This window comes from Melozone crissalis, unplaced genomic scaffold, assembly GCF_028551555.1.
Source record: "Melozone crissalis strain CALT ecotype California unplaced genomic scaffold, PUWL_Pcris_2 ptg000066l_1, whole genome shotgun sequence".
Lineage (NCBI taxonomy): Eukaryota > Metazoa > Chordata > Aves > Passeriformes > Passerellidae > Melozone > Melozone crissalis.
Genome location: NW_026535844.1, coordinates 8,010,752 through 8,026,363, shown reverse-complemented (window position 1 = coordinate 8,026,363; position 15,612 = coordinate 8,010,752). Strand labels below are relative to the sequence as shown.

General features: G+C 55.6%; 1 protein-coding gene and 1 pseudogene across 1 annotated transcript in view; one reads left to right on the top strand and one right to left on the bottom strand.

Moving 5' to 3' along the window:
• Nucleotides 1-3,153: 3,153 nt before the first annotated feature.
• Nucleotides 3,154-15,612, top strand: part of LOC128945571 (zinc finger protein 883-like) — a 71,899-nt gene continuing 59,440 nt past the window's right edge. Inside the window, exons 1-2 of the mRNA XM_054289306.1 lie at nucleotides 3,154-3,171; nucleotides 5,097-5,688. Of these exons, the coding sequence (XP_054145281.1) occupies nucleotides 3,154-3,171; nucleotides 5,097-5,688 (610 nt within the window). The remainder of the gene's footprint in view (nucleotides 3,172-5,096; nucleotides 5,689-15,612) is intronic.
• On the bottom strand, nucleotides 10,354-12,803 carry LOC128945520 (class II histocompatibility antigen, B-L beta chain-like; annotated as a pseudogene).

Here is a 15,612-nt window from a genome sequence, read left to right as displayed (position 1 = left end):
GCAGGGCCCTGCTTGGAGCTGCCAGGCACAGCTCGGAGCAGGCCCGAGAGAAGAGAGGGGTAGAGAGGGTGAGAGGGTGAGAGAGTAAAAGCGTAAGAGAGCGAGGTTCCCGTTACAATACAATAAATTTTCTGTGTTGAATATTCTATTGCTCACTAACCAATCTAGTACAAGATAGAAATCCTAGAGCGTTTACATACAGCCTATAAGAATCATTACATTACCATACTGTGTTACATTTTAAACCCTTAAAAGTCCTTTTTGGACCCCTTCTGCTGAGCTAGTAGGGTCTGCTCTGACCCTTGGACCTGTCTGTAAGCAGAGGGAATTGTTTCATCAAAAGGGGATTACCTTCAGTTGGGCCACACCATTGTTTTCCAGTTGTTCAGAAACTAAGATATCTCAAAGCTTGCTTTCATTTCAATCTCGCTTGTAGTTTCTATATTGTCAAAGTCTTTTCCCAGACAATCATATTTATAAGGCTTTCCTGTCTCATCTTCCCCAACACTTTGGCATTTTTTTATCCCTCAGCCCAGCTGTGTGCTCCAATCCCAGATGCTCTTGAGGATATCTTCACTCTGGCAGAATTTTGCTCAACCCTGAATGCTCTTGGAATGTTAGTCCCTCAGCCCAGCCGGTTTTAATTCTGGATGCTCTTGGGCACTCTTATCCCTCAATCCAGCAGGTTTTTAGGGTCCTCGTTTGTCCCATTTCCTAGTGGATTGGGCTCGGAAACTCCTCTGCTCCCTTCCTCCGAGGGGTCCAGCCCCTCTCTGAGACCCAGTCCCAGTTACCCCGGGGGATTCTCTCACTCCTGTTAACATTCACTTCGTCTCTCTCCTGGCCGCTTACCGCGGAAAGTCGGAAACGCAGCGTGGGAGACTCCAGCGCTCACTTGGCAGGTCTGGGACAACCAGCCCTCTTCTCATTCACACACATTCATCCCCCTGTACCTGCTCTCCTGAGAAATACTTACCAATCCCTTTTCCTTCCCGGGTTCTTCGTGCACATTACTACTCTTATGGGGCCAATTACCGCGGTCGTAGGGAGCCCTTTTCCCTTCTCTTTGTTTTATTTTCTCCTTTTGTCCACCATAACCTGCGTCTGTCGGTCACCCCAGGGGAGACAGAGCGAGGCTGCCAACGGGGCAGGGCGCGCCTTCCCCACTCTGACTCTCCTAAAGCACCGGCAGCGAGGTGTTCGTAACCATCCTCTGCTACCAAATTGTGAAAAATGCCAATCACGTGCTTTTAAAATTTGCAAAGTTTAATGGTAATAAAATGGTTATAAAAAATAGTAATAATATTAGAGTAATAACAATTTGGAGAAATCGAATTAGGACAATATGAGATAACAAATACAAAGTTACGGACGTCTGGGTACCTTTTTCTGGGCAGCACAAGCCTGAAAAAGGACACCCGTTAACACAGGATTAACCATTAAAAACAATAGCCTGTTGCATATTCATACACTTCATACATGATGCATAAATTCCATTCAAACACAGGATTCTGTCTGGTCATTGTCAACTTCTTGCTCTGAAACCTAACAGCAGCTTCAAGGCAGGAAGAAGTTATTTCTTCTGACAAGAGACCAATAAATTCTTTTTCCTTGAAAGATTTAGGTGTCCTGTGGCTGCTATCTCGCTGCAAGTCCTTTCTTTAAAATGTCTCATACCAAGCATAGTTTCTATTTTAACATTTTTTAATAACCTAAAACTATATTTAACCCACTACTTAAGAGAATTAATACAGCATTACTTTCTAACACAAGACATATAATATCCATTATTGTTAATAATTGTGAAAACCCAGTCACAAAATATGCACTTTTCAAATGTATATTCCCACTTACTTCCAGTCTCTCCCACTATGGTCCCAGCTGTCTCCAGCATGGTTCCAGTTGCTTCCTCAATCACCTCAGTGTGTCCCAGTATGATGCCATTTGCTCCCAGTTGCTCCCAGTCAGGCCCAGTATGGGGGTTGATGTGCAGGGAGTGCTCACTGTGACACTCAGTTCCTTCCAGTATTAGTCCAGTCACTCCCAGTATGATCCAAATTTGGCCCAAGTGTGCTCCTAGTCTCTGCCAGAATAAACCAGTTTTGCTCCACATGGTTCCAGTTGCTCTCTTTCACCCTCATTTTCCTTCTTGTCACTCCCAGTATCTCCCAGGGTAGCCCAGTTCCCTCCACCATCTTTCCAGTTCCTTCCAGTATGATCCCATTTGCTCCCAAGCACTCCCAGTCAGACTCAGTGTAGTGGCACTCAATGTCAGTATGATCCTAGCCATCCTCAGCACCATCCCAGTTCATCCCAGTATATCCCATTTACCCCTAACATGGTCTCAATTGCCCCCCCCAGGCTCCTGCTCACTCCCAGTGTGATCTCAGCATGATCCCAGTATGATGGCAGCATGAAGTCAGTACAAACTCAGTACAATCCCAATATGATGCCAATAGGATGTCAATAGAAAGCCAGTAAAGTCCCAGTTGCTCCCAGTATGATCCCAGAATGATCCCAGTGTCCATCAGTGCGATCACAGTCTGCCCTGGCATGGCAATATGATCCCAGAATAATGTCAGTACAAACCCAGTACAGTCCCATCATGATCCCAGTACGATCCCAGTATGATGTCAGTACAAACCCAGTATGATCCCAGTATGATATCTGTACAAGCCCAGTACAGTCCCAGTCACTCCCAGTACGATCCCAGTCCAGCCCAGTCCCTGGCAGTGCTGCCACTGCTGGGATCCCCCAGCCCTGTGTGCGTTTCCCCCTGGCGGATGTGCCGAGAGGAGCCCCAAGGGCTGGCAGTGGCCAGGCAGGGTCCCCAGCAAGGCCCAGTTTGGATGTGCAGCCCCCAGTTTGCCCAGTTTGCCTCTCCTTTGGCCCGGGCCGGGTTCCCCCCGCCCGCAGTGGCTGGGAGCAGCCGAGAGCCCCGCGCTGCCCATCCTGACCTGTCCCAGCTCCATCCCTGCTCCTGCTGCGGGCTGCGAGGGCTGCGGGAAAGGGGCACCGAGGGTGTGGCTGCTGCTGGGGCAGGAGGAGGAGGGAGGGAAGGGCAGGGATGGAGGGGGAGGAGGAGGTGGGGTTAGGGAGGAGGAGCAGGGGGAGGGATTGAAGAGGAGGGATGAAGGCGGAGAGAGAGCAGCGATGAAAGAGGCGAAGGAGGTGGGAATAAGACAGAGAGGGCGGACGAGTGCAGGGGATGGAAGGGGAGAGGAGTGGGAGGAAGAGGAGGGACAAAGGCAGATCGAGGCTGAGCTGGGGTAGGGAACCACGCAGTCGATCCCTGCCTGAATTCGCAGCCCCCACCTGTGGGATCATCATCCCCCCATCGCGCCGGTGAGCGGGGAGGGGGAGCTCGGCCCGGATATCCTGGGGGGTCCCTGGGTTGGGGTTTTTGGGGGATGTTTGGAGAATGAAGAAGTCCAAGGCTGAGCAGGAAAGGCCCCTTGGGGGGACATCGGGGGGTGGCGGTGGCGGCTGCCGGCAGAGGCAGCCTGGAGGAGCAGAGCCCTGTGTTCCCCAGGAGCCCAAAGTGGGGAGCCCAGAGAGGGGGGAGCGCCGCCATTGGCGGGAGCCTCAAGAGCCTGGAGAAGGGCAGGGGGGACTCCTTGGAGGCGCTGCAGCCCAGAGTAGAGAATGAGGGGAGAAGGGAGCCCGGGAGCCCAAACAGCCCCTGGATCCCGAAATGGGGAGAGTGAAGCAGGGGGAGCTTTTGGCATTGCTGGGACTGCCAGCAGCCTGCACAGGGCAGGCACCGAGGAGAAGGGGGACCCCCAATCCAAGCGTGACCCCAGCAGCTGGGACAGGGGGAACCCCCGAACACTAAGGGGAGGAGCCAGGGATGGGGAACCCCTGGGAGGCTTTTTCCGGGCTGAATCGTGGTGTTTGGGAGGTTTTTCTGGAGCCCAGAGTGCCAGTGACTTGTAGAGATGGACTTGGGCAGAGGCACTTTCAAACTCACCGTGCTCATCCCTTGTTTTCCCCAAACCAGGATTTCCCATTGCCAGCTCCTGGGAGGCTGCGAGGAAGAGGAAGATGCCCCAGGACAATGAGGCAGGTGAGGAGGAAGTCAGTGTCTCTGGAATGCTTAAAATCAGATGGTTTTGGGAAAGCTGCGAAAGACAAGCCTCAGACACATTAGAACTGATTTGAGCTTTGCAGCAGCCAATAGAAAAATTGTATAAGAAGTAGAAAGTAAGGAGAAATAGAACAATGGTCTGTGCATTAACACTTATCTAGAATAACTCCCTAACCTGCGGAAAAGTATATCTAGCAAGATATTAGGAAGATTCAAGCTTAATAATGGAGCTCTGTGCATTGTTTTTTAAGGCTTAAAAGCAGGTATTGTACTTGAAATAAGCAAGCATTGTTTTAACCCTCAATGTGTTTATAGTGCTTGGATGGGACTACTGTCAATATGCTTTTGCTTTGTGTGATTGGCCAAAAACCTTTTAAAGTAAGTTTTAACATGAAGTCCTTTGTCTGCTACCTGTGATGTGAGCTACTGGCATCTTCCCATGGTCATAACCAAATAATGAGACAGATGGTTGGAAAATCACACAGCTCAGGACGCATTCCCAGCAGTGCAGTCCTCTTTGTGATTTGCGCACAGCCCCGAACTGGTGATGAGTGCCCCTTTCCCCTCTGTGCTGCTCCATCTCCCAGCCCAGCACGGCCCCGGCTGCAGCTCAGCCCTGGGGGGATCTCCTTGCCCTTGCCTGTGGCACGGAGGCAAATCCCATCCTGTCCTTGTCCTTCCTCCCCCAGAGCAGGAGCTGAGCATGGAGAGCAGGGAGGACAAATGCCCGCGGCAGAACCTGGTGGAAGAGGCCGTTTTGAGCGGCTCCACGGCGCAGGAAGCCAACGGGGAGGAAAAGCCCCGGAGATGCCGCACGAGGAGGGGCTGCAAACGCAGCCGGCGGGGATCTGAGGGGGAAAGAGCCAGCCTGGGCCGGGAAGGCGGCCGGAGATGGAGCCAGAGCTCGGAGCTGGTGCTCCATGAGCAGCTCCATGATGGGGAGAAGCCACACACATGCGTGGAGTGTGGGAAGAGCTTCAGGTGGAACTGCCACCTGATTGTGCACCAGAGGATCCACACTGGGGAGAAGCCCTACGAGTGTGGGGAGTGTGGGAGGAGCTTCAGCATGAGCTCCCACCTTATCAGCCACCAGAGTATCCACACTGGAGAAAGGCCGTACAAGTGTTCCGAGTGTGGGATGTGCTTCAGCCGGAGCTCCATCCTGATCACGCACAAGAGGACCCACACTGGGGAGAGGCCCTACGAGTGTTCCAAGTGTGGGAAGGGGTTTCTGACCAGCTCCGATCTCCTCCGGCACTATCTGAGTCACAGAGAGGAGAGGTCCTTCCAATGCCCCGACTGCGGGAAGGGATTCAAGCACAACTCCACCCTCATCAGGCACCGGTGCATCCACACTGGGGAGAGGCCCTACGAGTGTGATAAATGCAGGAAGAGGTTTCAGAACAGCTCCTATCTCCTCCAGCACTATTGGATTCACACAGAGGAGAGGCCCTTCCGCTGCCCCGACTGCGGGAAGGGATTCAAGCAGAACTCCCACCTCATCACTCACCGGCGCCTCCACACTGGGGAGAGGCCCTACGAGTGTCCCCAGTGTGGGAAGACCTTCTCACAGAGCTCTCACTTGACCCAACACCAACGGAGGCACCACTAAGGGAAGCCCTGCGAGTGCCCCGAGTGCGGGCAGAGCTTTGTGCGCTGCTCCAGCTCCATCCGCCACTGGAGGAGGCACCTTGGGCACAGCCCTGGTCACTCACATTCCCTGTGATCCATGTTGGGAACACACCTGGCTGCTTTGCCTTTTGGTTTGGCCTCTGCTTCACCTTCATCCTTTAAGAACACCCAAAACTGGGTTAAATGAAGGAAATTCATTGAATATATCTGACGTTGCATAATTTCTCAGTTGTTTTAGAGGGAATTTAGGATTTGGGGACACCTTTTGTGTGGAGTGCTGCTGTTGCTAAGAGGCAGGAATTTGATCTCACCCTTTTTGTGTTGCTAAGAACTCCTCCCCTGACCCCAACCCCAACTCCACCCTTGGCACGCCCTATAAAAACTCCATGGCCCTTCCTGTGCCCTGTCTTTGGGGGTTAAGAAATGGATTCCCAAAGGATCAGCCCTATTCCTACTGGATTCCAAAGGATCAGCCTCATTCTCCACTGGATTCCTAGAGGACAAAGCTTTTCCCAGTGGATTCTCAGAGGATCAGCCCTTTCCCCACTGGATTCTTAGAGGATTAGCCTTTTTCTGACCAGATTCCAAAAATTTCAGCTTCTCCCACTGGATTCCCTGAGGATAAATATTTGCCCACTGGATTCCCGGAGGATCAGCCTTTTTCACTGGATTCCCAGAGGATTCTGACTGTGTCACTGGGTTTTTTTTGTTTGTACTACTGCATTTGTATTTTTAATTTTTCCTAATAAAGAACTGTATTTCTACTCCCATATCTTTGCCTGAGAACCCCTTAATTTCAAAATTAATTAATGTAATCATCATCATCATCATCATCAAAGAGAGGGGGTTTACATTTTCTATTTCAGTGGAGACTCCTGAAATAGGGAGACACCCCCAAGGCTGGGCCATGTAAAATAGTTCCTGAAAGATGTAGATTAGTTTATGGATATGGATGAGGGTCTATGAATATGCAACAGGCTGATGTAGTTAAACCAGATTAATTAAGGGGTGTCCCTGAAAATAACTGGGGGGTCTTGGTGGCCATAACAACCTTTGCTTTACGGTCCTTTTCTCCCATTACATCAGCCTGTTACATATTAATAGGCTTTTCGCGTATCCATAAACTACTTTACATATTCCAGGAACAAAATTGGCTTCATCCTGTTTGGGGGTCCCATTCCCCTCCCAGCTCAATTTGGGGGTCCCACCCCCCTCTTTTCCCCTCTCTCCCTCCCCTTTCCGATCCTTCCCCCAGTCCCCTCCCCCGTGTTTGGTTTTGGGGGCTCCAGGCCCTTCCTGCTCCGTTTTAGGGTCCCGACCCCATTTTGGATTAATTTGGGGTCCCCAGCCCATCGCCAGGATCCCCTTCCCCCCCCCACCAAATTCCGCTCCTGGCAACTGATGAGTCATCAGCGAGACACGCTCTGATTGGCTGGAAATTGCACCCTTCCCCTTCCCCCGCGATCTCTTAATATTTACCGCAGTGAAAGGCCTTAGTGTGCACCGGGCAACTGATGAGTCAGAGTCGGGCCGGGCGCTGATTGGCTGAAAATCACTGATCGGGGCCAGTGCTCTGAGTTTGTGCCCAGCAAGTGGATCGTCATCAGTGCCGCGCGTTCTGATTGGTCGGGATCTGTTTATGGGTGGGGACCGGAGGAACTGGGGTTTCTTGGGGTTTCTTTGGGTTTATTTAGGGTTTGTTTGGGGTTTATTTGGGGCTATTTATGGACTAATTGGGGTTTCTCTTGGGTTTTGCTTGATTTATTTCTGTTTATTTGGTGTTATTTGGAATTATTTGAGTTTATTTGGAAGTATTTTGGTTTGTTTGGGTTTATTTGGGCTTATTTGCAATTATTTGGGGTTCTTGGGAGTTATGTTGGTGTACATGGGGTTTTTTTAGGTGTACTGGAAATCATTTGGGGGTCTTTGAGTTTAATTTGGTTGTTTTTGGTTTTTTGGGGGTTTTTTGGTTTTTTGGGGGGTTATTTGGGGCATTTTCAGGTATTTGGGTTTTTTTGGGTGTTCTTTGGGGCTTATTTCGAGTGTTTTGGGGTTATTTAGGTTATTTGGGGTCATGTGTGGTCAAAAAACCCGGGAATGTTTCTCCTGTAAAAAAACGGGAATTTTTCGTGAAAAATCTGAGAGTTTTTCCCCAAAAAACCGGGAAAGTCCTTTAAAAAAATCCCAGACTTTTCCCAGCCAATAGCAGCGCGCCCCACCCCAAACTATCCAATCACCACTCTTCATCTCCCAAACGAACGAATCGTGGCGCACCCCACCCCAAACCAACCAATCACCGCGGGTATTCCCTCAGGAACACCGGTCTTACCGTGCGCGGATCCAACCAATCACCGCACGCCTCCCCACCGCCCGCCTCTCGCGCGCCGAATCAACCAATCACCGCAGGTCTCCCCTCAGCTACTCCCGCCTCTCTCGAGCTGAACCAACTAATCACCGCGCGCCTCCCCTCGGCAAAGCCCACCTCCCTCGCCCCTCTCCTGTCAATCACCGCGCCCTCTATCAAACCAACCACTCACCGGGCGTCTCCCCTCAGCAACTCCCGCCCTCCCCGCCCCTCCTCAACCAATCGGAGCCGAGCCCAAAGCAGCGCCCCCTGACCACGGGCCGGGCATGGAGCGGGCGCCCCCTCCCCCCGCTCCCCCGAGACCCCCTCAGGGACCCCCGAGAGCCGCCCCGGGCTCGAGCGGGTCCTGCGGGAGGCGCTGGAGAGAGCGGGGGAGGCGCTGGGAGAGGACGGGGGGCTCCGGGAGCTGCTGAGGAGGCGCAGGGACAGGTGAGGGGTCCTGGAGGGGTCGTGAGGGGAATTTGGGGAGGGGTCTTGAGGATGTTTGGGGGGGAATTTGGGGAGGGTCTGGGGGGAACTTGAGGGGGTTTTAGCAGGGTCTGGGGGTGCTGGGGGGGAATCTGGGGAGGGGTCCTCGGGGGGTGTCAAAATCCGTCCTCACGGGCGGGTTTTGTGATGGTTCATGGATTTGATCTCAGGGTGCAAAAAGAACCGACACGGTACAAGGGGGTTTGCAATGATAATCGAAACAAATGCACCTTTACTGAATGAGCACAGCAAAATGCGATAGAGGGATTAAGGGAGAGAAAAAGATGGGGGAAGAGAGAGGGAATAGGGCTGCCAAATGTAGAGACAAAGTCCTTTGGTCCAGTCCAGTCGAGGACCCGCCTGTTGCGTCGGGGAGATCTCGAAGTCTCTCGCTAACTCAGAGGTTTTTATTATGATAACTCTATTGGAAATTGCGAGGGGGGGGATACAGATACAATAAGGAATAGATGTAACAGGTAGTCCATGCTCTCAGCAGTAAACGAGAGCAATTGTCTTCTTGGTCCAGCGGTCACAACCTGCAGGCAAACATCTCGCTTTGGCCAGCTTGCCTCCCCCACACACCTGCCCCAGGCTGGGGGTTTCAGTCCCGGTTCTTGGAAGGAGCAGAGGGGCCTTTTCACATGGGGGTTCCATGTCTCAGTCCTTGATGGAGAGGCTCCTTCCATCTCAGTCTGTCTGTCACGGTGGTTGTGAAACAGGTGAGGGTCTTCTGTGGGGGGACCACCTAAAACTCAGGAGAAGTCCAGCCAGGCTGAGAGGTGGGACAGCTCCCAAGGCTGTTGTTGCGAAAAGGGCACGGTGTCCTCTTCTTCTTCTCCTTGGGCTCAGTGTAGCATACAGCAAACATCTGTGAGAACAATGGCTTAGCAATGCTCTCAGATCTAGGGCGTTGTTGGCATGTGACTTTCTCCTTTGGAGCCAGAGATTTAAGACAGGGGTGGTCTTTTCTTAGTGGTCCCCCAATGACGATCCTGAGGCAGACGAGGGAAAATTCAGAACCGACTCTTACACCAATATAAAATTATTTTTTAAATTATATAAATTTAAGTTGTATGGTGTTTTCATAAAATAAAATAACATTTTATTAAAATTAAAAACTATTATTTTAAATTAATTAGCTATGCTTAACAAGGGTTGAGCTCTCCCTCCCTGCTCAGTGCAGGATGTGGGGAGGGGGCGATGCTGACGGGGCCGGGGGGGCTGCAGCTCTGGGGGCGTGGAAAAACGGCGAGGTTCTGGTGCTGCTGCTCTTCTTCCTCCTCTTCTTCTTCTTTCCAGTTTCTCCTTCCCTCACCTCCTCCTCATTTCTTATCCTGCCTCCTTCTCCTCCTCTCTCCGGCCTTTCTCCTGATCCTTCCTCTTCCTCTTCCTCTTCCTCCTCCTCCTCCTCCACATCCTCTTCCCGCTCCCCCCGGGCCCAGCCCCCACCCTTTGTCCCCCTCCCTCTTTCCACACCCCTCCCCACCGCCCCCCAATAAACGGCCCCGGGCCCAACTGGGAAGCTTTACTGGGAGCAGGCACTGGACGGGGGCAGAGCGCCAGCGGGGCTGGGGGGGACACGGGACCCCCCCAAAATCAGCGGAGCGGGGACGGAGCGGGGGATCCCGGCCGGGCCCGAGCCCACGGGGAGGGGCTGCGGCCGCAGCCGGCTCAGGAGCTCTGTGGGCACAGAAAAGGGGGTGACACCGGGCTGGGGGCCCCAGCGGGAGCGCACACGCTCCGCCACGGGGGGGACGCCACCCCCGGCACCCGCCCTGACCTTCTTGAGCAGGGAGAAGCCGAGCCCCAGCGCCAGGAAGACCAAGCCCAAGACGAAGCCCCCGATGCCCGTCAGCATCTTGCTGCGGGCGGCGTCCGGCGGCATCTCTGGGGGGTCCGCAGGGCTCAGCACCCCCAAAACCTCTCACCGACACCCCGAGCCCCTCCCAGCGCCCTCCCTGTGGCCCCCGGCCCAGCCAGGAACCACTGAAACCTCCCCCCGATCCCTTTTTGTCCTGGCCAGGAGCCACCAAAGCCCCTCCCGTCCCTCTCAGCATCCCACAGCCTCCTCCCAGTTGCCCCCAGCGCCCCAGGACCCCCAAAGCCTCTCGCAGTCCCTTGGCAGCCCCAGCAGGACTCAGCCAGAGCCCTCCCAGGCTGTGCCCAGCACAACCGAGCTCATGGCGAGCCCCGCTTTGCCATCGCCGATCTCCTTCCAGCCCCTCGGGGCTCACTGCGATCCCTCCCAGTCACACCCAGCACCCCAAACTCCCTCCCAGTGCCCACCAGGACCCCCCCAAGCCCATCCCACCCTCCCCAGCATCCCCCAAACCCCTTCCCAGCCCTTGCCCGGCCCCTCTCCCACTTCCAGCCCGGGTCTCTCCATCTCCCTCCCAGTGGCTCCCAGCACAGCCCAGTGGCTCTGCCAGCGCCCCCAGGGGCTCCCCCGTACCCCAGTGCCGCCTCAGGGGCTGCTCCAGGCTGACGTGCTCCACCTGGCAGCTGTAGCTGAGCCCGCGCCGGGGCGGCGTTTCCAGCAGCACCCGCAGCTGGTGGGTCCAGTCCCCGTTGGGGACCACGTCGGTGGCCACCACGTGCTCCGATAGCTCCTGCTGGCCCTGGAACCACCTCACCTGGATGGCAGCAGGGTAGAAATCCATCACGGAGCAGAGCAGGCGGCCGGGGCCGGGCTGGGAGCTCGAGGGGGGAACCAGCGAGGTGGACACGCTGGGGGACACTGGGAGAGACAGAGAGAGTGGGGACACACTGGGATCAGCTGGGGGGCACTGGGAGAGAGAGGGGAGGGCTGGGCTGGGCTGGAGAGGGACTGGGAACGGACTGAAATGGACTCGGAATGACAGGGAATGGATTGGGGAATGTGGTGGGAGGGACTGGGAATGGGCTCGGATGAATTGGGAATGTGCTGGGAGGGAGTGGGAGAGACTGGGAGGGAGTTGGGTGACACAGAGAGATGGGAAGGAATGAGGGAACTGGGAGAGAGGGTGGAGGTCTGAGAGTGAACTGTGAATGAACTGGGAGGAGACTGGGAATGGACTGGGAGAGACTGGGGAGGAACTGGGCATGGTTTTGGAGGGACTGGAATGGCACTGGGAGGGATCTTGGTGGCACTGGGAGGAACTGGGAATGAAGTGCGCGGCACTGGGAGGTCGAGTCCGGCGCGAGGCACTCGGCGCTGCGGGTCTGCCTGGCAACAGATGAGTCATGAAAACGATGCGATCTCATTGGTTGTCAAGCGTCAACTTTACGGGTCGCTGAAATGGACGCGCGGGCGGGCACTGGGAGGGACTGGGAGGATCTGGAGACCCCGGGGGTCGGCACAAGGAGGGCTGAGGGCTCTGGGCCGATGCCCATGGAGATTTTGAGGGGCTCCAGGGTCACTGGCAGGGCAGGCCCCGAGGGGACGCGCTCTCCCTCGCGCTCACCTCGGCGCTCCGTGTGGAACGGGGTAAAATTCTTGTACCAGCACGGGCAGAACCAGTCCACCGCAGTCCGTCTGTCCTCCATGAATACCGCGTTGCTGTTCCAGCGCTTGGCCAACTTCTCCCCATAGGGGGTGAACCCCACAAAGTGCCCCACGTGTCTGTCGAACATTATGAACTGATCCCGGTTTTAGACGGATCTCTGGACGTACCTCACCTTCTCCGTGCCGTTAATGAAGTAACACTCGGACTTTGTCATCCTTTGGAACACCCCTGTGTGTGCAGAACATAGATCGGGGGGTGCCTCTCCAACACCCTCCCCCAGCACCCGCAGAGCTCCGGGGCCACCCCGGATCCCCACTCCGCACCCCCTGTGGCCCTCGGCCGCCATGGGACCCTCCTGCCCGAGCTGCCGCTTCCTCTTTGCCGCCCTTCCCCCATTTCCCCTTCCACATCCTCTCCCCTCCGACCCCCGGCCGCTCCCCAAATCACTTTGGGGTGCCACTTCTCCATTTTCCCACAAATTCCCCAATCCCCAGGCCCCATTGCGATCAGTTTTGAGGTCCCCCCCTCCGCTTTTGCCCGCTTCCCCACCCTCTCCCACCCCTCCCCTCCCGCTCTCCCTTTGGGGGGTCCCCTCCTCCTCCCCCTCCATTCCGGGCTCCCCCCTTCGCCCCCTTTTCCCCCTTCTCCACCCCGTCCCAGCGCCTCCCGCCCCCCGCTCACCCGAGAGCTCCGCGCCCGCAGCCGGGGGGGCTCCCAGCACCACCAGTGCCACCAGTAGGGCCCCAGCTGCCGCCCCTCGCCCCATGGCCGGGGCCGGGCAGGGAGCAGCAGCCCCAAAGCAGCCGCGCTGCGCTGGGAGCGCCAGTCCGGAGCAGGGCGGGCTCGGCAGCGCCGCGCGCTCTCATTGGCTGCCGCCGCTTCTGGGCAGCGATCGGCCACAGGCTCTGCCCGGCAACCGATGAGGAAATCCAACATACCGACCGCTCACTGGCTGCACTGCCTCCTGCCTGCGCTGCCATTGGCTGAGGACTTTCCGGGACGCTGCAGCCCCGGGCTGGGGGTTTTTTGGGGAGGGGGAACCTTGGGGCGCCGGGCAGGTGGGAGCTCAGGTGAGCCCAGCAATGCGGGCCCAGGTGCGCGGCATCTCAGGGCTGCCCGTGGCGAGCGGTGACGCTGGCCCGATGCCAGGCACCCCCAGAGCCGCTCTGTCCCTGCCCCCCGCAGCCACACAGGGCCAGAAAATGGAACCGAGGGTTCCTGCGTGGGGACAAGGACCGGGAGAGATCCCTCAGCAAATCCCGCACGGGCACAACAGATCCGGCCTGGACACACAGAGGGAATTTATTGCCAACCAAATCATAGCAGCACAAGGAGAAGGGAAAGAAATCTCTCCAACACCTTCCCCCTGCCCAACACGGATCACCCAGAACAGGGGTCACCAGGGCTCTGCCCAACGGGGGTCACTGGGGATCATCCAGCCAGGATCCTCCCATGGGGGATGGAGCTGGAGCAGTGCACGAAGCTCTTCCCACACTTGGGACACTCGCAGGGCCTCTCCCTGGTGTGGAAGTGCTGGTGAGTGACGATCTCTGAATTGCACCTGAAGCTCTTCTGACATTCCGAACACTCCTAGGGCCATTCCCCAGTGTGGATCTTGTGGTGCTTGCTGAGGTCGGACGTCCCACTGAAGCTCTTCCCACATTCCCCACACTCCCAGGGCCTCTCCCCAGTGTGGATGTTCAGGTGTTCCATCAGGGTGGAGCTGGAGCTGAAAGCCTTCCCACATTCCAAGCACTTGTGGGGCTTCTCCCTGCCATGAGGCTTCTCCACCAGCTCTGAGCTCTGGCTGCATCTCCGGCTACCTTCCTGGCTCAGGGCGGCTCTTTCCTCCCCACACCTCCCTGGGCTGGGTTTGCAGCCCCTCCTTGTGAGGGATCTCTGGGGCTTTTCCTCCTCCTCCATCCGGCCACAGCTTGGGAATTACAAACCCTGGTTTGGGGGAAACCAAGGTGGGAGTGCCTTGGAGTAGAGGCTTCTCCTGGCAAGGTCCATCTCTGGAACTCAGCAGGAGTCTTGTGTCCATGAAAATCTCCACACATCAATATTTAGCCTGAAAAAACTCTCCCAGGAGCTCCCTATTGCTGATCTCTCCACTTTTGGGGTTCCACAGGTTTCCTTTCCTTGGGATCACAGGGGTCCAATGGTTCCAGGGGTTCTTCATTCTCCGGCGTCCTGCTTAGGGATGATCCAGGGGCTTTTGGGGGTCCATGGGGTCCCTTCCACCCTGATGTTCTACTTTGAGATCCCAGGGGTCCCTCCTCTCCAGGCTCTCCCCCTTTCCAGTCTGCCGGGGTCCCCCTGCTCTGGGATTGCCCCTCTCTGCTCTCCCCACTCTGGGGGTCCCAGGGGTTCCCCTCCTCTGCTCTCCCGGGGGTCCCCAGGACCAATGTCCTCCCCTGCCCATACTGGGCAATGGCCACGTGGGCCCCCAAAGATCCCCCCAAGGGGCTCAGCTTTGGGCTCCTGCAAGATCCAAGCCTACACACACAGAGAAAAAAACCTCCCAGAGACACCAGATGATATTTGGGGTCAATTTCACAATCTGCGAGCTCCAAACACACCCCAATAAAAAACCCTCTCAGGGACCCCCCAATGGATTTGGGATGAGCTCCCCCTCCTCACTCACCTGCAGGACGAGCTGGGGGCTATGGTCCCGTGGCTGCGGCCACAGGGGGCACTGGAACCTCCTGTTCCTCCTGTTCCTGCTCCTGCTCCTCCTCTTCCTGCTCCTCCTTTTCCTCTCTCTGTCCCTCCTCCTCCTCCTTCCTAATCTCACCTCCTCCCCAGTTCCTGCCTTCTGTGTATTTAGAGTGGGGAACCTTGCTCGTTTTTAGAACTAGAACAAAGATCCCAGATGGGACAAGGCTTGCTGCTTTCAGTCAGAGGTATCAGTGACTAAAGGTCACGTTTCCTTTGGTTTGGTGCCGTCCTTGTTCCTCCTCAGTGTTCAGGCTGGGCTATGGGGTGTCCTTGTTTGCTGCATTTTCCGAGTTCCTCTTACACCCTTTGGGCCATAGGCTGTGCCCTGGGAGGGTTCTTTGTGCTCCTTTGTGACACAGGAGAACCTTCCAGGCGGTTTCTGCGTGAGCTGCTGCTGGGATGTCACAGGAACAGCGCCACGTCCCCGTGGTGTTCCCGTTGCTGTGGGACACGGAGGCCTCAGTGCCCAGAGTGGCTCTGGGCTCGTTGCCGGAGGATCCTCCTGCCCGAGGCATTCTCAGCAGCCAGCCCAGCCCTGACAGGTGTCCTTCTGTGCTTGCAGGTGTTATGTTTGCCCAATTATTCCATCATAAAAAAACCCCAAACAATATTTAAGATAGCAGCAATTTTAATTAAATAGTTTAGCAAATATATAAATAAGGGATAATATGGTTCAAATAATAGCGCATAAGCAAAAACAACCGCGGGGTACGGAGGGCAGGGTTCAATGACCCTTGCCACTTCACATGCAAGTTTGCCAAGTGAAAGTCGCCCCTTATATGCCATGTGTCAATGCCATCTCCTCCTATTTTTGGTTCGTCACTTTTCTGTCTCCGCCCTCCTCACCACCTTTA